The 25,902-nt window shown below is 34.5% G+C and overlaps 1 protein-coding gene across 1 annotated transcript in view; it reads right to left on the bottom strand.

The window, feature by feature from the left end:
- The window catches only part of LOC311283900 (NACHT, LRR and PYD domains-containing protein 12-like), a 43,919-nt gene that overhangs the window by 1,871 nt on the left and 16,146 nt on the right, over nucleotides 1-25,902 (bottom strand). The window contains exons 8-12 of the mRNA XM_084398660.1: nucleotides 21,261-21,431; nucleotides 13,717-13,887; nucleotides 8,099-8,269; nucleotides 1,877-2,047; nucleotides 1,159-1,334 (exon numbers count right to left, since the gene is read on the bottom strand). Coding sequence (XP_084254786.1) covers nucleotides 1,159-1,334; nucleotides 1,877-2,047; nucleotides 8,099-8,269; nucleotides 13,717-13,887; nucleotides 21,261-21,431 — 860 coding nt within the window. The remainder of the gene's footprint in view (nucleotides 1-1,158; nucleotides 1,335-1,876; nucleotides 2,048-8,098; nucleotides 8,270-13,716; nucleotides 13,888-21,260; nucleotides 21,432-25,902) is intronic.

Here is a 25,902-nt window from a genome sequence, read left to right as displayed (position 1 = left end):
ATTAAACACACAGAGTCACATATGGAGTATGAGACATTACTGCGCTCACATCACATCAGTAGATTCATTTCAGAACAAACACAGGCAGAGATACATACAGAGTACATTAATATTACAGCCAGAGATATAAAGGTGAGGAGAACATCAGAGCTGTTGTTCTGCACGCGGGTGAACGACAAGATGAAGAAGATCCTGATCAAGACCATTGTGAACAGATCATCGTGTCAGAACCACTTCCCACTTACCGTCGTGGAGACGAAAGGTTCAGTAGATTATTCGCATTATATGAATGATTCTCTCAATTAATTGTAATCTTTTCTGGGAGTGATCTAGATTCTTCTGTGACAATGTCCTGCAGCCGAGAGTCAGAGCGGACCTCCTGTCGGACAACATCTGTGTACTAACTGATTAAATGATAATACGGCATATGTAGTCCATTCCATAGAGACTGTGTGTGTTCTCAGAATAATGAGAACTAATAATGTTTATTACAGGATCTAAATAACTGAGCAGTTAAACTGCCCGCTGTTCTCCAGAAAGATCCTCCAGGTTTTGCACATTTTTAGGTTTTCCAGAATCTTCTGCATATTTGACACCTTTCCAACAATGACTGTATGATTTTGAGATCCATATTTTCACACTAAGGACAATTGAGTGACTCATGCATTAAGAGCAGGGGGTGTAAACTTTAAACAGGATTATGATGATGTGTAAATTTTGTTTAAAGATCATCTTTGTTTTCATTTAGTACTGCCCTTCAGAAGCGAATACTTCCCTGTTTCACAGAAGACAAAATAATTACAATTTATCCTGTTCATGCAATTTAAAAAGTTTACACACCCCAGCTTTTAATGCATTGTGTTGCATCAGTAAAAAAAAAAAAGTTTTTTTTTAAAATATTTAACAAAAATTATTAAACTAAATCAAAAAAAAAAAAAAAAAAGTTCTTCAAGAAATAAAACTGTGTAAAACTGATGTTATTAAAATAATATGCAGGGAAAACCAAGTCCTGTGTTTGGTGGACCCTTTGTGTTACAAACCTTATTAGTATTCCAAAGTATTCTAAATGATTTAGATTAGGTTACAAAGCTTGTGTAATCTAATGAAATATGTTACAAATTACTGTATTTTGTAATCTGTAGTAAATAATCTACTTACAAGATAGTGTCTCCAGTTTATAATGTGGATCATTCTTCAGATCAGAGAGAAGCTTCACGTCTGATTTTCTTAGTTTATTCTCAGACAGATCCAGTTCTCTCAGGTGTGAGGAGTTTGATCTCAGAGCTGAAGCCAGAGCAGAACAACCTTCATCTGTGACTCCACAATCCCTCAACCTGTAGAGAACAATGACACACTCTTCACTCTCTCAGTTCAGATCAGTTTAGCAGTGAATCCATTATTAAAGAGAAAATACAAACTTAAAGCATAAATAAAATGTTTTGATGGATCATTGGACTGAGATCTAAAATGTCAAAGAGCTCAAAACATGATTATTAAACATCTAGTCTTTAGATCTGTACTAATACAGTATGTATGGAGTAATGATTTGTTTTAATTGTGTAAAGAATATTTTAAAAACAGTCCCTGCAGAAAGATGACCGTGATGAACTGCAAGAATAAATCCAGCATGTTCTTCATTTCTCAGTTCTGAATGTGTTGAGATCGAGTCGGTTTAAAATCAAGAGACTGAAGTGTTGATTGTGATGTGAGTGTGTATTTCAGTGACTCAGTCCTGCAGAATCATGTTCCTGAAGAGCAGCTCATGTGTTCAATCACTTACAGTTCAATAAGCGCAATAACAGCAGCAGAAAAAGGCTGAACATTTCAAATATAGACTTTACATTGTGTTTCATGTGTGAGTCATATATGATCTTACCACAGTGTCTCCAGTTTACAGTGAGGATCCTCCAGTACAGCAGAGAGCAGATGAACTGAATCTCCTAGTTTATTCCCAGTCAGATACAGTTCTCTCAGGTGTGAGGGGTTTGATCTCAGAGCTGAAGCCAGAGCAGAACAACCTTCATCTGTGACTCCACAATCCCTCAACCTGTAGAGAACAATGACACACTCTTCACTCTCTCAGTTCAGATCAGATCAGTGTAACACAAGGGTCCGCAGCCGTACTGCAGGGGGCCGTCAATTAATGCTTGATCACAAATCATTTTTTGTTAAAAAAATTAAAACATGGGTAAAAAACACCACAAAGTCAAATTTAAATATAAGCACTGTCACATGAATGCAAGATCACCCTCAAACAACCTTCATCTGTGACTCCACAATATTTCAACCTGTAGAGAACAATGACGCTGTGTAAACTGTGTGTAAAATGACCAATTTATTAAAGATTGCAGTGTGTGATGTGATTTGAGTGTAGTGACAAGCAAAGCCACTATATTCTACACTGCTTTATAAAGGATGCCGGTTTTCCATGTGCTTGAGGAGAAACTGAGGGACAAATACCATGCAGTGCTGTAACTATGGAGTGATAAAGAGAGAACATTACTAACACCTGAAGTGTAACTTTATCAATTAAATGTACTATATTTTAGTGTAATAATATTAATTTCATATTTTGAAGATATTTTTGTTTCTAAATATTTGTCCAATAATTATGATCCATTAATGGCCATTTAAAATAATATTTTTTCTAATATGTTTATTACTTATATTACAATTAGATTTCATGCTTAGCATTTAGCATGCTAATATATGCTATTGCTAATTAATAGTTTCATAGCAATCTAATACAATCTTACAATTCAGTCATGTGACACAAATATAAGAAATTGAATGAATTAATCCAGTTAGGGAACCATATTTAAATCACTTTAAAACTTCTTAATTGGGTTACTTGGAAATGACTTGATTCCATAATGTTGACAATTTTGTGAACAAATTATCTTTGTTGAACGTAATTGGTTCATGTGGAACTGATGTGCATGATTAAATCATTTAAATCCAACACACTTTTTGAGTGCATTGTTTTCTGTGTAAGGCTGTAAGGACTGATTCTCCTGATAAAACAAAGCTCACCCTGCAATAAAGCCATAAAATGCACCCTGGACAGGAGATAGCAAAGACAGAGCACAGGACATAGCCCTGACCAAACTTATCTCCTTGTCTCCTTGTTTGACTTCAACTCATCCCCCCTCTCCCTCCTCAAGTCACTGAAAGTTCATTAAGAATGTCTATATATCACATATGGTGTATCTTGTGAATATGTTGTTTTTTCCTTTTCATGTTTGGTATCATTTTAAGTGTCTCAGTGCGATTGGTAAAATGGTCTTAATTTCAGTGCAGTCATTGGTTTAATGAGAAAGGTTGAGAACTTAGGAGAATCCTGTTTCTCCTCTCTGGGGGATATCTCTTTAAGATATCTCAAGAAACCAGGTGTTCCCCCCTGGGGTAAATGGATTGGCCCAAACTAAACCATATTTGTATAACCCCTTTTGTTCTGGTCTGGGTATTTAAGGCGAGGGGACAGAGCAGTCTTAGGACCCTTTACCAGGATCCCCCATACAGCGCTGTTTCAGTGTTTTCCCATTGGAAAACACACACACACACACACACACACACACACACACACACACACACACACACACACACACACACACACAACTGTGTGTCTTTGTCAGGAAAACATTACTTACTTTTAGAGTCATCTTTGAGTAAATGATGTCATGTATTTTTCTGAATTGGATTTTAATCATTTACTTGTGTAATTGGCATGATACATTTATACCTGACAAATAAATGTTACATCTTGATTTATTCTGAAGTTTCAGAAATCATTCATTTTAGTAGATTAAAAGTGTAGTCTGGTGTTTCCGCAAATCTTTGTCCAGGATAGATCAAACTGAAGGCACTTTGAATGGAGCATGGGGCACATCTTAGGAAGACCTTCTGATTTCTGACTATTCCCTGACTTAGCATGTTGTACGCTGCAAATATTATAATAAATTACACCTATGGGTCTGCAGTGAGCGGCTGCATAGGGTAAAATAATTGCACTGCACCCTCTGACTATTTCAGGACTGGCTAGTTTGTGATCGTGAGCGCACATTCGCGACGTGACGTCTCAACGTGACACTAGGTCTGTAATGAACGAATATTTGAAATTATGAGATGCCCAGAATAATCAAAGATCTAAATTAATTCATAATCAATATTTATGATTATTTTCTAATCAGAAACACAATCTAAATTTTTTCTGTATTTTAAAAAGAATTTTGGATTTACTGTAAATCCCTCTGGTCCTCTTCGTTTAGGGGTCACACTTGGCTCCTTCGTGGTCAAAAGTGACCGAAGCCTTAAAATGTAACTTTCATTTTTTTTTCAGGAAAACCAATGTAATATATTTTTGTTCAATAATATTTTTTGATTATTATTTAGAATTTTGAAAGGTTTCTATGCAATTATTATATTTTTTTTATGAGCATTTTTTCCATTAGAATATATGACTTGATATATATATATGGAATATAGAATATATATTGATATATTTTATATATATAGGAATATAGAATATATATATAAAAAAAAAAAAAATATATATATAAATATATAAATATATATATATATATATTTTTTTATATAAATGCAACATTTCACATTAAAATAGAGTGCAGGCCTTTAAATCCATTTTCTGAAGTGAGTGTCATCCAGTTCTGTTAAAAATAAAAACGTGTGTAATGTCGTGTAACCGCCTGTAGGCTGTACTGTAGCTCCCTATATAAATACATAGAGAGGCTTTTTGATTCGTATTGTTATTTTTAGACATGATTTCTCCATTTTATTATTATTTTTTAATTATTATTATTTTTTATTTAGATATACATTTAGACATTCTAAAAGACTACTTTCTGTCAAGGTTTAGATATTTCTGTTAGATAAGTATCAGGTTTTGCATTATGATTACAGTCAAACAATAACATTTGGTTAGAAAAGGAACACAATGCAAGCATTTTTGTTAATCGGTATTTGATAATTAAAAAATTTAACAAAATAAGGGATGGATAGTGATAATTCAAAACAGTTTATACAGACATTTTGCAATTAATTGGTATTTTATTCAGTTTAATTCTATAAATGGTAATAAAACTTCAGAAGGGAACAGCAATTATGATCTAAGCAAAAACATAAAATAACATAACAGCAAACAATCATTATCAAACTGTAGGTTAAAAAACAGGAATACAAATTTAATAATAATAATAAATATTATTTTAACTATGTACATACAAACTGTAATTATTTTATGTATTGTTGCATATGCAACAGATATCAGGAACACCTATTAGGCTAAAAGAAGAGCAAACACAATCAGCGTGTGTGTGTGTGTGTGTGTGTGTGTGTGTGTGTGTGTGTGTGTGTGTGTGTGTGTGTGTATTTGAGCGAGAGAGTCTCTTTTGTATTTTTTTCATTTATTGATTTTATTTAGCATATTCTCAAAATTTGCGGTTGCAGTCTTACCAGTTCATTTCTGTGTGTGTGTGTGTGTGTGTGTGTGGGTGGGGATGTCTTATTTGCACTCTTGATGTTTTAGAGTGTCACTCTTTCATTGCTGTGCACTTTTTTCTGCACAGTGGCTGATTTGTAGTTTGTACCACCAAAAGTTTCTCTGAGTTTTCGTATTTTTTCGTATTTCCTTTCATTTCCTGTCGGTCATTTTTGACTGTGAAGGAGCCAAGTGTGACACTTTTTTTACAACCCTTAAACATATCCAAATCATGTCCATGATTTTTGTGTGTGTTCACATAGCTAATACATCAAACGTCACCAAGTGTCATCCCATTCAGATGAAGAAAAAAAAAATCTTCATTTTTGACCGAAGAGGATCAGAGAATGTCAACATTGAAAAGTGGAAGATGAATCAATTTATTAAAGAAATGTAAATTATTAGAAACCTTTTTGTCCCTGACATTATTATTTTTTCTATTTCTTTTTCCTTTTTTATATTGTGCTCTGTTCATTTATTATAGTTTTGTTTTGCCTTATTGTAATGATATTTACTGCAATACAAAACTTTACTTCCGCATTCCTCGATTCCTATGGAAGTCTATGGCTGTTCAAAAACCCTGTTGTTTTAATTTAACATTTATACTTTGTGTATTTGTGTAATGTTTTGCCTTGTTTTTGATGTGGAGTAATTTATATACAGTGGTGGTCAAAATTGATGGCACCCCTGATAAATATGATAAAAAAATGGCTGTAAAAAACAAATCTGCATTGTTTATCCTTTTGATCTTTCCTTCAAAAAAATTCGCAAAAATCTAACCTTTTTTTGAAGTAAAAGAATTGAAATTGGGGGGTAAATCACATTATGAAATAAATGTTTTTCTCCAAAACACGCTGGCCATAATTGTTGGCACCCCTAGAATTTTTTACGAGTAAAATATCTCTGAAGTATATTCCCATTAATATTTACATTTTTTAGCACACCAGGGTGACTAGGAACATGAAATTGTCCAGCTATGACTTCTTGTTTCACAGGAGTTTAAACATGAGGAAACACAAAGGCCAAATTCCCTTGCTCATCCATCACAATGAGTAAAATCAAAGAATATAGTTCTGATGTGCAGCAAAAAATTGTTGAGCTTCACAAAATAGAAAGTGGCTGTAAGACAATATCTAAAGAATTGAAAATCCCATTTTGACCATCAGGGCAATAATTAAGAAGTTATAATCAACTAAAGATGTTCCGAATCTGCCAGGAAGAGGAAGTGTGTCTATACTGTCTTAATGGACGGTGAGGAGGAAAGTTTGAGTGGCCAAAGACTCTTCAAGGATCACAGATGGAGAATTGCAGAGATTAGTTGAGTCTTGGGGGTCAGAAAGCCTAAAAATGTTATGAGGGTTTATCAATGTTATGAATGTTATCAAACAACCCCTACATCCCCTGAGGTTGTTTGGGAGGGTTTCACGAAAAATCCTCCTCGATCCTCCAAAAATAAACTCCAGCATATTCAGTTGTCAGACACGACTGGATCTTCAAAAGGGACCGGATTCTATGGTCGGATAAAACGAAAAAAAGGGCTTTTTGGCAGCAAGAATGAAGAGTCCCCCATGCCTACGGTTAAATATACTGCTGGATCTTATATGTTGTGGGCCTATTTATTTGCTGGAGGTCCTGGACATCTTGTTCAGATACATGGTATTATGGATTCTAGCAAATACAAACAGATAAAAAATCTAAACCTGACGGCCTCTGCTAGAAATCTTATAATGGGCCGTGGTTGGATCTTCCATCAGGACAACGGTCCAAAACAAACATAAAAATCAACACAAAAATGTGTAACTGAGCACAAAATGAAGCTTCTGCCATGACCGTCCCAGTCCCCTGACCTGAACCCTATAGAAAATGAGTGGAGTGAACTGAAGAGAAGAAGCACCAACATGAACTTGTGAATCTGAAGGATCTGGAGAGATTCTGTATGGAGGAATGATCTCTGATCTCTTGTCAGGTGTTCTCCAAACTCATCAGGCATTATAGAAGAAGACTCAGATCTGGTATCTTGGCAAAAGGAGGTTGCAGAAAGTATTTAATAACAGGGTGCCAACAATTATGGCCAGCGTGTTTTGGAGAAAAACATTTATTTTATAATGTGATTTACCCCCCACTTTCAGTTCTTTTACTTCAATGAAAGGTTAGATTTTTGTGAATTTTTTTAATGAAAGATCAAAAGGATAAACAATGCAGATTTATTTTTTACAGCCATTTTTTATCATATTTATCAGGGGTGCCATCAATTTTGACCATGACTGTACAAATATGTAATATATATATATATATATATATATGCTGGAGAGGACATTTATGTTTTAGGATTAGCATGTTTAATCAAGCATCGGCTCACCTGTGATGTTCACTGATTTAACTGAATATTTATTTAATGTGCATTTGGACTGAAGTAAGTATCGCTTGTAATTTATCGTTTAACCGAGTGTCTATGATTCACACATAAAAAAACAAGCTAGGGTTTAACGAGCAAAGTTGGTGATCATTGAGTAAAAAAGTTAAAAACTATTACATAGGCTAACTAATAAAGAATATATTTACCAAGGACAAAATATGTGTTTATCAGAGAGTTCATCTTACCCCAGTTTCTCCAGTTTACAGTGAGGATCCTCCAGTACAGCAGAGAGCAGATGAACTGAATCTCCTAGTTTATTCCCAGACAGATACAGATCTCTCAGGTGTGAGGGGTTTGATCTCAGAGCTGAAGCCAGAGCAGAACAACCTTCATCTGTGACTCCACAATATCTCAACCTGTAGAGAACAATGACACACTCTTCACTCTCTCAGTTCAGATCAGATCAGTTTAACACAAGGGTCCGCAGCCGTACTGCAGGGGGCCGTCAATTAATGCTTGATCACAAATCATTTTTTGTTAAAAAATTAAAACATGGGTAAAAAACATCACAAAGTCAAATTTAAATATAAGCACTGTCACATGAATGCAAGATCACCCTCAAACAACCTTCATCTGTGACTCCACAATATTTCAACCTGTAGAGAACAATGACACTGTGTAAACTGTGTGTAAAATGACCAATTTATTAAAGATTGCAGTGTGTGATGTGATTTGAGTGTAGTGACAAGCAAAGCCACTATATTCTACACTGCTTTATAAAGGATGCCGGTTTTCCATGTGCTTGAGGAGAAACTGAGGGACAAATACCATGCAGTGCTGTAACTATGGAGTGATAAAGAGAGAACATTAATAACACCTGAAGTGTAACTTTATCAATTAAATGTACTATATTTTAGTGTAATAATATTAATTGCATATTTTGAAGATATTTTTGTTTCTAAATATTTGTCCAATAATTATGATCCATTAATGGCCATTTAAAATAATATTTTTTCTAATATGTTTATTACTTATATTACAATTAGATTTCATGCTTAGCATTTAGCATGCTAATATATGCTATTGCTAATTAATAGATTCGTAGCAATCTAATACAATCTTACAATTCAGTCATGTGACACAAATATAAGAAATTGAATGAATTAATCCAGTTAGGGAACCATATTTAAATCACTTTAAAACTTCTTAATTGGGTTACTTGGAAATGACTTGATTCCATAATGTTGACAATTTTGTGAACAAATTATCTTTGTTGAACGTAATTGGTTCATGTGGAACTGATGTGCATGATTAAATCATTTAAAATCCAACACACTTTTTCAGTGCATTGTTTTCTGTGTAAGGCCCTGTCCACACTACTGCGTTTTCGTTTAGAAACGGAGAATTAAAACGAATACGATCTCCGTCCACACCAGCGTTTTAGCTGCGTATTAGAATTGATCTCCGTCCACATTAAAACGACTGAAAACGCGGATCACGTGACCATTCACCAACACTGGGCATGCGCGAGCCGGTGTAAACACAACTTCATTGATACAATTATCCCACCATGCGCTGGTTCTTCCCGGGTTAACCCAAAACCGACGCTCCATGTACACGGTCGATACCGGGAATTGTCAAACGTAAACTATTTTATCGGGAATTGTCACATTGTCACTATTTTACCGGGAATTGTCACATTGTCACTATTTTATCGGGAATTGTCACATTGTCACTATTTTATCGGGAATTGTCACATTGTCACTATTTTACTGGGAATTGTCACAGATCGCTCGAATAATAGCTTGCCTCCGGCGCATGTAGGCAGTTAGCATTGTAAAATGCAGAATTTACTTGCACAACAGCTGCTAGAAAAGATATAGCCTACGCCATGACTGATGACACCCAATCATAGAGCCGAGCGTGAGCCTCTACGACGTCATCGTTTCTAAAGTCCTCCGTTTTGACCCGTCCAGACTAAAACGCCCTCCGGAGATTCAAAACGAAAAACGGGTCGGCAGCGTTTCTAAACTTCTCCGTTTTGGGTCCCCGTTTTTGCCATTTTAGTGTGGACGGGAGGTGCAAACGTAGCAAAAGGTCTCCGTTTTTAAACGAAAACGCAGTAGTGTGGACGGGGCCTAAGGCTGTAAGGACTGATTCTCCTGATAAAACAAAGCTCACCCTGCAATAAAGCCATAAAATGCACCCTGGACAGGAGATAGCAAAGACAGAGCACAGGACATAGCCCTGACCAAACTTATCTCCTTGTCTCCTTGTTTGACTTCAACTCATCCCCCCTCTCCCTCCTCAAGTCACTGAAAGTTCATTAAGAATGTCTATATATCACATATGGTGTATCTTGTGAATATGTTGTTTTTTCCTTTTCATGTTTGGTATCATTTTAAGTGTCTCAGTGCGATTGGTAAAATGGTCTTAATTTCAGTGCAGTCATTGGTTTAATGAGAAAGGTTGAGAACTTAGGAGAATCCTGTTTCTCCTCTCTGGGGGATATCTCTTTAAGATATCTCAAGAAACCAGGTGTTCCCCCCTGGGGTAAATGGATTGGCCCAAACTAAACCATATTTGTATAACCCCTTTTGTTCTGGTCTGGGTATTTAAGGCGAGGGGACAGAGCAGTCTTAGGACCCTTTACCAGGATCCCCCATACAGCGCTGTTTCAGTGTTTTCCCATTGGAAAACACACACACACACACACACACACACACACACACACACACACACACACACACACACACACACACACACACACACACACACACACAACTGTGTGTCTTTGTCAGGAAAACATTACTTACTTTTAGAGTCATCTTTGAGTAAATGATGTCATGTATTTTTCTGAATTGGATTTTAATCATTTACTTGTGTAATTGGCATGATACATTTATACCTGACAAATAAATGTTACATCTTGATTTATTCAGAAGTTTCAGAAATCATTCATTTTAGTAGATTAAAAGTGTAGTCTGGTGTTTCCGCAAATCTTTGTCCAGGATAGATCAAACTGAAGGCACTTTGAATGGAGCATGGGGCACATCTTAGGAAGACCTTCTGATTTCTGACTATTCTCTGACTTAGCATGTTGTACGCTGCAAATATTATAATAAATCACACCTATGGGTCTGCAGTGAGCGGCTGCATAGGGTAAAATACTTGCACTGCACCCTCTGACTATTTCAGGACTGGCTAGTTTGTGATCGTGAGCGCACATTCGCGACGTGACGTCTCAACGTGACACTAGGTCCGTAATGAACGAATATTTAAAATTATGAGATGCCCAGAATAATCAAAGATCTAAATTCATTCATAATCAATATTTATGATTATTTTCTAATCAGAAACACAATCAAAAATTTTTCTGTATTTTAAAAAGAATTTTGGATTTACTGTGAATCCCTCTGGTCCTCTTCGTTTAGGGGTCACACTTGGCTCCTTCGTGGTCAAAAGTGACCGAAGCCTTAAAATGTAACTTTTTTTTTTTTTCAGGAAAACCAATGTAATGTATTTTTGTTCAATAATATTTTTTGATTATTATTTAGAATTTTGAAAGGTTTCTATGCAATAATTATTAATTTTTTATGAGCATTTTTTCCATTAGAATATATGACTTGATATATATATGGAATATAGAATATATATTGATATACTTATATATATATATATATATTTTTTTTTTTTATGAATGCAACATTTCACATTAAAATAGAGTGCAGGCCTTTAAAATCCATTTTTTGAAGTGAGAAAAGCGTCATCCAGTGCCGTTAAAAATAAAAACATGTGTAATGTCGTGTAACCGCCTGTAGGCTGTACTGTAGCTCCCTATATAAATACATAGAGAGGCTTTTTGATTCGTATTGCTATTTTTAGACATGATTTCTCCATTTTATAATTTTTTAAAATTATTATAATTTTTTATTTAGATATACATTTAGACATTCTAAAAGACTACTTTTTGTCAAGGTTTAGATATTTTTGTTAGATAAGTATCAGGTTTTGCATTATGATTACAATCAAACAATAACATTTGGTTAGAAAAGGAACACAATGCAAGCATTTTTGTTAATCAGTATTTGATAATTAAAAAAAATTAACAAAATAAGGGATGGATAGTGATAATTCAAAACAGTTTATACAGACATTTTGCAATTAATTGGTATTTTATTCAGTTTAATTCTATAAATGGTAATAAAACTTCAGAAGGGAACAACAATTATGATCTAAGCAAAAACATAAAATAACATAACAGCAAACAATCATTATCAAACTGTAGGTTAAAAAACAGGAATACAAATTTAATAATAATAATAAATATTATTTTAACTATGTACATACAAACTGTAATTATTTTATGTATTGTTGCATATGCAACAGATATCAGGTAAATGGACTGCATTTATATAGCGCTTTCACAGACCTATGGCCACCAAAGCGCTTTACATAGCCTCACATTCACCCATTCACTCACTCACTCATACACCGACGGCGGTGTCAGCCATGCAAGGCATGTCATCCAGCTCGTCGGGAGCAGCTGGGGTTAGATGTCTTGCTCATGGACACCTCGACACTTGGTCAAGTGGAACCGGGGATTGAACCACCAACCTTTCAGTTTGTAGACAACCTACATGAACCACTGAGCCACTGCCGCCCGAACACCTATTAGGCTAAAAGAAACACCTCAGGAACACCTATTAGGCTAAAAGAAGAGCAAACACAATCATTGTGTGTGTGTGTGTGTGTGTGTGTGTGTGTGTGTGTGTGTGTGTGTATTTGAGCGAGAGAGAGTCTCTTGTATTTTTTTCATTTATTGATTTTATTTAGCATATTCTCAAAATTTGCGGTTGCAGTCTTACCAGTTCATTTCTGTGTGTGTGTGTGTGTGTGTATGTGGGTGTCTTATTTGCACTCTTGATGTTTTAGAGTGTCACTCTTTCATTGCTGTGCACTTTTTTCTGCACAGTGGCTGATTTGTAGTTTGTACCACCAAAAGTTTCTCTGAGTTTTCGTATTTTTTCGTATTTCCTTTCATTTCCTGTCGGTCATTTTTGACTGTGAAGGAGCCAAGTGTGACACTTTTGTTACAACCCTTAAACATATCCAAATCATGTCCATGATTTTTGTGTGTGTTCACATAGCTAATACATCAAACGTCACCAAGTGTCATCCCATTCAGATGAAGAAAAAAAAAATCGTAATTTTTGACCGAAGAGGATCAGAGAATGTCAACATTGAAAAGTGGAAGATGAATCAATTCATTAAAGAAATGTAAATTATTAGAAACCTTTTTGTCCCTGACATTATTATTTTTTCTATTTCTTTTTCCTTTTTTATATTGTGCTCTGTTCATTTATTATAGTTTTGTTTTGCCTTATTGTAATGATATTTACTGCAATACAAAACTTTACTTCCGCATTCCTCGATTCCTATGGAAGTCTATGGCTGTTCAAAAACCCTGTTGTTTTAATTTAACATTTATACTTTGTGTATTTGTGTAATGTTTTGCCTTGTTTGTGATGTGGAGTAATTTATATACAAATATGTAATATATATGCTGGGGAGGACATTTATGTTTTAGGATTAGCATGTTTAATCAAGCATCGGCTCACCTGTGATGTTCACTGATTTAACTGAATATTTATTTAATGTGCATTTGGACTGAAGTAAGTATCACTTGTAATTTATCGTTTAACCGAGTGTCTATGATTCACACATAAAAAAACAAGCTAGGGTTTAACGAGCAAAGTTGGTGATCATTGAGTAAAAAAGTTAAAAACTATTACATAGGCTAACTAATAAAGAATATATTTACCAAGGACAAAATATGTGTTTATCAGAGAGTTCATCTTACCCCAGTTTCTCCAGTTTACAGTGAGGATCCTCCAGTACAGCAGAGAGCAGATGAACTGAATCTCCTAGTTTATTCTCAGACAGATCCAGTTCTCTCAGGTGTGAGGGGTTTGATCTCAGAGCTGAAGCCAGAGCAGAACAACCTTCATCTGTGACTCCACAATCCCTCAACCTGTAGAGAACAATGACGCTGTGTAAACTGTGTGTAAAATGACCAATTTATTAAAGATTGCAGTGTGTGATGTGATTTGAGTGTAGTGACAAGCAAAGCCACTATATTCTACACTGCTTTATAAAGGATGCCGGTTTTCCATGTGCTTGAGGAGAAACTGAGGGACAAATACCATGCAGTGCTGTAACTATGGAGTGATAAAGAGAGAACATTAATAACACCTGAAGTGTAACTTTATCAATTAAATGTACTATATTTTAGTGTAATAATATTAATTGCATATTTTGAAGATATTTTTGTTTCTAAATATTTGTCCAATAATTATGATCCATTAATGGCCATTTAAAATAATATTTTTTCTAATATGTTTATTACTTATATTACAATTAGATTTCATGCTTAGCATTTAGCATGCTAATATATATTGCTAATTAATAGTTTCGTAGCAATCTAATACAATCTTACAATTCAGTCATGTGACACAAATATAAGAAATTGAATGAATTAATCCAGTTAGGGAACCATATTTAAATCACTTTAAAACTTCTTAATTGGGTTACTTGGAAATGACTTGATTCCATAATGTTGACAATTTTGTGAACAAATGATCTTTGTTGAACGTAATTGGTTCATTTGGAACTGATGTGCATGATTAAATCATTTAAATCCAACACACTTTTTCAGTGCATTGTTTTGTGTGTAAGGCTGTAAGGACTGATTCTCCTGATAAAACAAAGCTCACCCTGCAATAAAGCCATAAAATGCACCCTGGACAGGAGATAGCAAAGACAGAGCACAGGACATAGCCCTGACCAAACTTATCTCCTTGTCTCCTTGTTTGACTTCAACTCATCCCCCCTCTCCCTCCTCAAGTCACTGAAAGTTCATTAAGAATGTCTATATATCACATATGGTGTATCTTGTGAATATGTTGTTTTTCCTTTTCATGTTTGGTATCATTTTAAGTGTCTCAGTGCGATTGGTAAAATGGTCTTAATTTCAGTGCAGTCATTGGTTTACTGAGAAAGGTTGAGAACTTAGGAGAATCCTGTTTCTCCTCTCTGGGGGATATCTCTTTAAGATATCTCAAGAAACCAGGTGCTCCCCCCTGGGGTAAATGGATTGGCCCAAACTAAACCATATTTGTATAACCCCTTTTGTTCTGGTCTGGGTATTTAAGGCGAGGGGACAGAGCAGTCTTAGGACCCTTTACCAGGATCCCCCATACAGCGCTGTTTCAGTGTTTTCCCATTGGAAACACACACACACACACACACACACACACACACACACACACACACACACACACACACCACTGTGTGTCTTTGTCAGGAAAACATTACTTACTTTTAGAGTCATCTTTGAGTAAATGATGTCATGTATTTTTCTGAATTGGATTTTAATCATTTACTTGTGTAATTGGCATGATACATTTATACCTGAAAAATAAATGTTACATCTTGATTTATTCTGAAGTTTCAGAAATCATTCATTTTAGTAGATTAAAAGTGTAGTCTGGTGTTTCCGCAAATCTTTGTCCAGGATAGATCAAACTGAAGGCACTTTGAATGGAGCATGGGGCACATCTTAGGAAGACCTTCTGATTTCTGACTATTCCCTGACTTAGCATGTTGTACGCTGCAAATATTATAATAAATGACACCTATGGGTCTGCAGTGAGCGGCTGCATAGGGTAAAATAATTGCACTGCACCCTCTGACTATTTCAGGACTGGCTAGTTTGTGATCGTGAGCGCACATTCGCGACGTGACGTCTCAACGTGACACTAGGTCCGTAATGAACGAATATTTGAAATTATGAGATGCCCAGAATAATCAAAGATCTAAATGAATTCATAATCAATATTTATGATTATTTTCTAATCAGAAACACAATCTAAATTTTTTCTGTATTTTAAAAAGAATTTTGGATTTACTGTAAATCCCTCTGGTCCTCTTCGTTTAGGGGTCACACTTGGCTCCTTCGTGGTCAAAAGTGACCGAAGCCTTAAAATTTTACTTTTTTTTTTTTTAAAACCAATGTAATATATTTTTGTTCAATAATATTTTTGGATTATTATTTAGAATTTTGAAAGGTTTCTATGCAATAATTACACATTTTTTATGAGCATTTTTTCCATTAGAATATATGACTTGATATATATATGGAATATAGAATATATATTGATATATTTTCTGAAGTGAGAAAAGCGCCATCCAGTGCCGTTAAAAATAAAAGCGTGTGTAATGTCGTGTAACCGCCTGTAGGCTGTACTGTAGCTCCCTATATAAATACATAGAGAGGCTTTTTGATTCTTATTGTTATTTTTAGACATGATTTCTCCATTTTATTATTTCTTTTAATTATTATTATTATTTTTTTTTAGATATACATTTAGACATTCTAAAAGACTACTTTCTGTCAAGGTTTAGATATTTTTGTTAGATAAGTATCAGGTTTTGCATTATGATTACAATGTTGTTTCTTGTTTAGTTGTTGTTTCTTGTTTATTTCCACAATTTCACACATTGCATTTGTTGCTACATCAGAAAGTTGTTGAGCGTAGCAATCACAAAAAACAAGTTACAAAATATATTACTTTTCCAGCAGCCAAGGACTACACACTTTACCCACACAAAATATGATAATATATCAGTCATCACAATACAAATAACTTGAGTGGGTAAAGTGTGCAGTCTTGTACAACAGTATCCAGATCTGCAAGAGCTTATAGCCAACGTCGAAACAAAAACACAGAGAATGGGTAAATGAAAATCTTTATCTGCACCCCGGCTCGGTGGTATCACTACCATTTCAGTCCATATCTTGCCAATGGTGTCAAGTAATTGAAGTAGTTACTCAGTTACACAGCTACATTTTTTTTTTCTTTTTTTTTTTTCTTTTTGAAGCAGTGTAAATTTTACGTTACAAAACACATTACATTTCAACTGCAGCTACAACTAGTACACACCACAATTCAAGATAACTTGACCAACAGCTGTTCTGAAAAAAAAAACAAAAAAACAATTGTGTTCTATTGTGAAAAAATGAACTCCCAAAAAGCAATAGCTTATAAATAGGGGTCCATCCCACCACCAACACCACCCCACCCACCTGGCAAAGATTATATAACTGGTCCAACTTTAGATGCCAGGACAACCATTCTTTAAATTATGGGTGTTTAGAATTACCTTAAGCAGACAAAAAAAGAAGAAGAAAAAAAAAAACAGAAAGAAGAGAAATGACAGTCACTGTACTTTTGTACCTCAATTTGAATTGATCCTTGTACCAAGAGAAAGGGGTTTAGCTCTCAGCCGTAAATCCCTCAGGTTTATATCTCTCCAGTAGTTGTTGCTTTAATTTCTTTTTAAATATAAATAATGAAACAGATTGTTTTAAATTAGTATCCAGCTCATTCCATAATTGTGGACCACTATAACATAAACTAAACCTAGCACTTGTTCGGTTCCTACATTTTTAAGAGCAACTTTTGTCTAGTGTGGTATGTGTGAGAAGGTGTATATAGTGGAATGAGCTCACACAATCTGATGTTTAACCTGTTGACAACATTGTACATTGTACATGCATTATGATAAAAGTTACTTTCAGGAAGCTTTAATAGGCCATGTCTATGGAAGAGAGCATTTGTATGAGAGTTACGTGTGGACCATGTAATAGCTCTTATAGCTTTCTTTTGTAATATCAAGAGTTTCTCAGTATAAGTAGGGTAAGTATTATTCCAAATAATATTACAATAAATCAAATGAGGCTCAAACAGAGTCCTATACAGAGACAAGAGCACGTCTAATGGGAGCACATGTCTCACTTTAAAGAACAAGCCCACAATTTTAGACAGTTTTTTAACTAACTCATTAATATGTTCCTTAAAATTTATGAACTGATCTATATGTATTCCAAGAAATTTTATTGCATCCACTCTTTGAATAGCTCTACCATCTATGTTTAAATTAATGTCACAATCACTGTACTTATGACTACTTGATCGAAAAACAATATAAAAGGTTTTACTAATATTTAGCGATAGTTTGTTACATTTAAACCAGGTGTCTATTTCTGCTAGTCTATCATTTAAGAGTTTTTCAAGATGATTCAAGTATTTGTGGGATACAAACAGATTTGTGTCATCAGCAAAGAGTATTTTATGAACATCACTGGAACAATGTACAAAATCGTTAATGTAAACAATGAACAAGAGAGGCCCCAGAATAGATCCCTGGGGAACCCCAAATACTATATTTTGCAATCCAGAGTCAATACCATTTAAGTTTACATATTGCCGTCTTCCATAAACATAATCCCTGAACCACTGGAGAGCCACACCCCTGACCCCGTAGTGCGACAGTTTTCCAAGCAAAATCTGAAAATCAATCGTGTCAAATGCTTTTGAAAGGTCGAGAAAGATCCCAATACCAGCCTCTTTCCTTTCAAAAGCATCATTTATTTTCTCAACAAGATCTAAAATAGCCATACTTGTGCTGCTGTTCTTCCTAAAGCCATATTGAGAAGATTCTAGTATGTTATGTTTATTTAAGTAATCTACAAGTCGTGAATAAACCACCCTTTCAAATACTTTAGACAACGTTGGGAGGATTGATATGGGTCTATAGTTTTGAAAATCACTTTTGTCACCAGATTTGTATATTGGTATTATCTTTGCCACCTTAATTTGTTTAGGAACTATGCCATGCTGTAATGATAAATTAATTATATAGGCGAGTGGCTCAGCTATTTCATTCACTATGGCTATAAGGATCATGCTACAGATTCCATCAGCACCAGCTGTGTGAGAGCATTTAAGTTTATTAATAATGTTAGTAACTTCCAGTTTACAGCTAGGTCTAAAATAGCAAGAACTGGGATAATTATTCCTCAAGAATGTTTTATAATTGGCACCCCCAAATGGACCAAATTGTTGAGATAAATTCTTTCCAACAGAGGCAAAATATCTATTAAACAAGTCTGGTAGTGAATCTTGTATTGTATAATTATTAGATTGGGTTGGCACAACGGTGTCAGGGATGACTGTGGATTTATTACTGCGGCCAAGTAACTCATTCAACACCTTCCAAGATTTCTTCTGATCCCCCGAGGCAGTTTTGAGACAATCAGTGAAGTAACTCGCTTTGCTGTGTCGTATTAAGCTAGTTAATTTATTTTTATACCGTGTATATAAGGTTTTGTTATTGTTATTCGGATTCTTCCTATATTGTTTGTAAAGTTTATCCTTCTTTTGAATAGACTTTAGGATTCCTTTGGTGATCCATGGATGAGTTTCCTTTTTATGTTTGATTATCTTTTCAGGAATAGTCACATTAATAGCATCGGTTATTCCATCAATTAAAAAATAAGCAAAATTGGGGTCTATGGCATTGTATATTTCATCCCAGCTTTTACTTTGGAGGTGTTGAATTAGATTTGCAAGTGTTTTGTTATTAAGAACTTTTACCTTCCTATGGATCGGATACTCTTTTTATCCAGTTAGTAAAGAACACAACAGGGTAATGATCAGAGATGTCAGAAAATATTACACCCGATTTACAACCCGTATTTTGTAAATTTGTTATAATATTGTCATTTGTAGACATACTTCTCTCTGTAACACGTGTGTGTTTATCAATAGTAGGATAGAATGAGGAAGAGTGAAGGGTATTTAAAAAATCAGTTCCCTTGATATCTTCTTTAGAAATGTCAATATTAAAGTCACCCATAATAATACTGTTTTTGTTCACAATCAAACAATAACATTTGGTTAGAAAAGGAACACAATGCAAGCATTTTTGTTAATCAGTATTTGATAATTAAAATATTTAACAAAATAAGGGATGGATAGTGATAATTCAAAACAGTTTATACAGACATTTTGCAATTAATTGGTATTTTATTCAGTTTAATTCTATAAATGGTAATAAAACTTCAGAAGGGAACAACAATTATGATCTAAGCAAAAACATAAAATAACATAACAGCAAACAATCATTATCAAACTGTAGGTTAAAAAACAGGAATACAAATTTAATAATAATAAATATTTTTTTAACTATGTACATACAAACTGTTATTATTTTATGTATCATATGCAACAGATATCAGGAACACCTATTAGGCTAAAAGAAGAGCAAACACAATCATTGTGTGTGTGTGTGTGTGTGTGTGTGTGTGTGTGTGTGTGTGTGTGTGTGTGTGTGTGTGTGTGTGTGTGTGTGTGTGTGTGTGTGTGTGTGTGTGTGTGTGTGTGTATTTGAGCGAGAGAGAGTCTCTTTTGTATTTTTTTCATTTATTGATTTTATTTAGCATATTCTCAGAATTTGCGGTTGCAGTCTTACCAGTACATTTCTCTGTGTGTGTGTGTGTGTGTGTGTGTGTGAGAGAGAGTGTGTGTGTGTGTGTGTGTGTCTTATTTGCACTCTTGATGTTTTAGAGTGTCACTCTTTCATTGCTGTGCACTTTTTTCTGCACAGTGGCTGATTTGTAGTTTGTACCACCAAAAGTTTCTCTGAGTTTTCGTATTTTTTCGTATTTCCTTTCATTTCCTGTCGGTCATTTTTGACTGCGAAGGAGCCAAGTGTGACCCTTTTTTTACAACCCTTAAACATATCCAAATCATGTCCATGATTTTTGTGTGTGTTCACATAGCTAATACATCAAACGTCACCAAGTGTCATCCCATTCAGATGAAGAAGAAAAAAATCTTCATTTTTGACCGAAGAGGATCAGAGAATGTCAACATTGAAAAGTGGAAGATGAATCAATTTATTAAAGAAATGTAAATTATTAGAAACCTTTTTGTCCCTGACATTATTATTTTTTCTATTTCTTTTTCCTTTTTTATATTGTGCTCTGTTCATTTATTATAGTTTTGTTTTGCCTTATTGTAATGATATTTACTGCAATACAAAACTTTACTTCCGCATTCCTCGATTCCTATGGAAGTCTATGGCTGTTCAAAAACCCTGTTGTTTTAATTTAACATTTATACTTTGTGTATTTGTGTAATGTTTTGCCTTGTTTGTGATGTGGAGGAATTTATATACAAATATGTAATATATATATATATGCTGGGGAGGACATTTATGTTTTAGGATTAGCATGTTTAATCAAGCATCGGCTCACCTGTGATGTTCACTGATTTAACTGAATATTTATTTAATGTGCATTTGGACTGAAGTAAGTATCACTTGTAATTTATCGTTTAACTGAGTGTCTATGATTCACACATAAAAAAACAAGCTAGGGTTTAACGAGCAAAGTTGGTGATCATTGAGTAAAAAAGTTAAAAACTATTACATAGGCTAACTAATAAAGAATATATTTACCAAGGACAAAATATGTGTTTATCAGAGAGTTGATCTTACCCCAGTGTCTCCAGTTTACAGTGAGGATCCTCCAGTACAGCAGAGAGCAGATGAACTGAATCTCCTAGTTTATTCCCAGACAGATTCAGATATCTCAGGTGTGAGGGGTTTGATCTCAGAGCTGAAGCCAGAGCAGAACAACCTTCATCTGTGACTCCACAATCACTCAACCTGTAGAGAACAATGACACACTCTTCACTCTCTCAGCTCAGATCAGATCAGTTTAACACAAGGGTCCGCAGCCGTACTGCAGGGGGCCGTCAATTATTTCAAGCATTAATTTTTTGTTAAATTAAAACATGGGTAAAAAACATCACAAAGTCAAATTTAAATATAAGCACTCTCAAATGAATGCAAGATCACCCTCAGTTGATCCTGTAATAATATCATACTGGCAAACTCTCAAGTGTGTTTTTGTGTTTGAGCTCTGGAGAACGTCAAATGCTTTTACAGCGGTGAGAAATGTAGCCAATCACAGTCATGTTTTCATTTACGCAGTCACACATTCATTTAGTCAGAATCCACTCACCGAGATATAAAGGCCCTGTCCTAAATGGCACACTTCACTTTCAGTCTTGTAGACTTACAATGGCTTCTGCGTGCCTGTTAAGTCCATGAGACCGTGTGGTGTCCCATTTAGTAATGTTAGGTTTCAGAAGGGTACTCACGAGCGCCCCTCTGTGGTCGATATGCGCCCTAAATGCGCACTGAAGCGAGCTCCGCAGCAGACTTGTTCCCGACAGTCAAAGCGGCGTTACGTTATGAAAGTGCGGACTCAGAGGAAGACCGCGAGTGTTTAGGGTGCCGTTTGTGACAGGGCCAAACTCACAATTGCGTGACATAAATAACAATTGAAAAGAAAAAGTCAGAATTGCAAGTTTATACCTTGCAATTCTTGTGAGATAAAAAGTCACAATTGTCTTTTAAACTGTTTTATTTCGTGGCGGAAACAAGCTTCCATAAATTGGAGGCAACCAGTGGCGAATTAGTCTCCCAGGTTTTGATGTCATCCCTGTAGCTCTATTCACAGTCAGCTTTCCTTTCGCATGAAATCCTGGAAGCTTATGGGTAACATTATTCAATTTGAAATGTAATATGCACAATGCAATATGTAAAATGGCAATGCATTTCTGTATTTAAATTTACATTTTCTATTACATTTGTGCAACATTTGGTGCAAAATGAAAATAAATTCAATTATATAATTTTAAATTATAAAATAAAATGGCTGTAATTCAAGAATGCTTTGGAATATAGACATATGGTTGGTCTTGTTTTAAAGAAAACATTTGCCAGATTATTGTAGAAGTAAATTATGAAAGTGAAACAGAAAAAAAAGTTATATAAGTTTGAGTTTATGAAAATGTACAATGTAAAAATATAATTATTAATATTTTATATAAAATATATATATATTAAAAAATATATTTTACTCTAAAACTGCAAGAAAATTAAAGCCAAAAATCTAAACAAGTTGTGTTCCAAATTTTAGGTTGATATCTCAAAAAATGAGCTTTCAGTAAGATTTTATTTGGGCGCAGTACCAAACTTTTTCACTAGATGGACAGCCAAGCTTCCTTAATGACCATATAAGGGCGCCTCCATTTTCATATATGTTTTGAGTGATCTGAACCATGTACATCCATAATTTCATACAATTTATGAAGTATACATCCTATTCAGAAATAGTATGGGTGGTTTGGCAGTATTTGATTTGATTTCAACCTCTAATAAACACAAAAAGAGCACATGTGCGTTATAGCTCGCAGCCGCATCACAAATCGATAATCCATAATATTTTTCTTTATATTAAAAACATTTTCAGACCTTTTTTTCTCTCATAAAATTGAATTGGTGTTATCTTTTGAACTCTTGGCATAAAAACAAACTGAGGTTTCTACCAATCTTTCATGATTTTTCATGTTTATTTCTATTTCAAAATAAAGGCCTAAACACGCCTAATGAATATGAAATATTCTTGTTGCAAATTGATAAATTACTGCTCCTCTGCAATTTATTTTTAAAAAACACCCACCAAATATGAAAACTAGAGATTGTAAGCTTTCAAATGATATATAGTTTGTCAATATTACTTTAGGTTTTTACTAAGATATTATTGTTCTAAATACAGTGGTGGTCAAAATTGATGGCACCCCTGATAAATATGATCAAAAATGGCTTTAAAAAATAAATCTGCATTGTTTATCCTTTTGATCTTTCCTTTAAAAAATTCACAAAAATCTAACCTTTCATTGAAGTAAAATAATTGAAATTGGGGGTAAATCACATTATGAAATAAATGTTTTTCTCCAAATGAAAGGTTAGATTTTTGTGAATTTTTTGAATGAAAGATCAAAAGGATAAACAATGCAGATTTATTTTTTACAGCCATTTTTGATCATATTTATCAGGGGTGCCATCAATTTTGACCACTGTATATATATAGGCAAGTGACAGTTCTAGAAAATGAAGAACAAAGAAATGTGCATCAGGTGTACTTGTTTTTTTTAATGTTTTTAATTAATTGATGAAGCCACTGCAAACTTGCAATATGTTAAAATATGTATTCAATTTAAAACTAGTGTATGAAATGGCAAAAGTAAATTATATAATAGAATTTTAATTTTGCACCAAACGTTGCACAAATGTAATGGAAAACATCAATTTAAATACAGAAATGCATTGCCATTTTACATATTACATTTCTAATTGAATATTGCTACTCATATGCTTCCATAGAACTCGGAACAATGATGATGATGCATAATAACAGAACGTAGGCGCCAACGTTGCGGATGCAATTACCCAAAACCCTCCATAACTTTTCCATTAATTTCACATTTATTTGTGTAGCGCTTTTCACAATACATATTGTTTCAAAGCAGCTTTACAGAAAATGCACATCTACATTACAATTTACAGTGATCTGTTATCAGAGGTGACTGTCCAAGTTATGCATTGCAGAAATGTACATACACAAATCACACAGTTAGCTAATAATGTATTAATTAAAAATATATATATTAATTTAATTTATAACTGGTACTTATTTGAAAAAAATGAGTTGATTGGCAAATAAATGACGGACAGTTACGCATGTACAGTATTACCATAATTTTCTTATGTAAGCTTTATTTTACACCTCAAACGACAAGGGAATTTATAGTCATATTTATAGTGTTAATATTAATTTGCGAGTCCACAAACTCATTCTCTTAAATGGCTTGGGTCTGCTATCATTCACAGCGTACAGTATACGGACTGAATGCCCCTGACCTGAAGCTTTTATATCAAGACCATTTTCATGTTTATCATTTATTTCTATTATTTGCGTTGCCTTATAACTTCATGCTTGCAGTTTAACACATAAGTGTTTATTACCACAACAGTAAATACGTGTCTTTAGAAATGTTATTATATATTATAATGAAAAAGACTAATAAAATAGTCTCTTCATATTAAATGGATAATAATATATGTCTGGACACTTGAAAAATGTGTAATAATGGGGTCTATAAAACAAACATTTAATGATTTATAAGCATTTCACATATTTCTACACTAATTATACAAAACTATTCTGCCAGAACACCATACTGTACAAATTATCTAGATCAATGTTCATTCTTGTCTGAAACTTTGAAGGAGACAAATATGAGATCTCCAGTATGAAGGGCCGCATAGGCAACAATTATTGAAAAGCCTCAACACTAGTGAAACGAAAAACATTGATCAACCTTGATGAAACTCATTCATACGCATTACTGAAATAAGAAAAGATTTCGGTAGTTGATGATGGCTAATTTCCCTTGAAAAGGAAGTTGTGTGTCCGCACTTCTGTTTAATTTGGCGCGTCTCACAAACTCTTAAGCAATGTCGGTTAGTTGTAACGAGTTGTATGGGAAGCCAAACACACCAACAGTGGGACGAAACGGAGCGGTGTTACAGAGCTCGTGCCGTGCTGACGTCATCGGTGCGGCTCAATGGACCGAGCTGTGCGACCGACTCGACATCGCAGGGAGGACGTGTTTGCTAGCGAAACCGAATGGACAGCGCAAACTAATCTCACCAGCGCGGCGCAGACCATGTGACTTTATTCATTACTGCTCCACAAAAGTTCAGGTGTTTTCCCTGCATATAAGATAATGAAGATCAGCATGAAGTTATTACATTTCTTTTGCTTATTATCTTTCATATTAGTACATTAGTAGTTGTTAGTGAGGTATTCTAGCAGGGCTAGTTCATCAAGGGTTTTAGCCAGTAAACAGGATGGTGTATCGGTCAGAACACAGGAACAAAGACGAGGAGATGTAATTTCTTCTATTAACTGTATTGAGATCCAGCAGTACTCATCAGAACATTCCAATATCCAGTATTGTCATTATAGTCTGATAAGAAACAAATAAATCACCATTAGGTACTGTCATTTAAACAGTTGTACTTAAAGGTGCTGTATGTAACTTTTTTTATAAAATGAATCCTTTTTTTATTGCCCGTCTGTGAAGGGGTTGTAATCACACATTACAATGATCCACTTTTCGCGTTTTGCTATTACCTCTGAAGGCCAGTATTCCTATTTTTATGTGAAGTCTCCGGGTCGGATTTTCTGCGCAATCCACCGGATGTGACGTGCATGCGCGCT

The sequence above is a fragment of the Rutilus rutilus genome (genome assembly GCF_951802725.1).
Source record: "Rutilus rutilus genome assembly, chromosome: 24".
Taxonomy (NCBI): Eukaryota; Metazoa; Chordata; class Actinopteri; order Cypriniformes; family Leuciscidae; genus Rutilus; species Rutilus rutilus.
The sequence above is the reverse complement of the archived record's forward strand: the minus strand, read 5'-3'. Positions and strand labels throughout refer to the sequence as shown.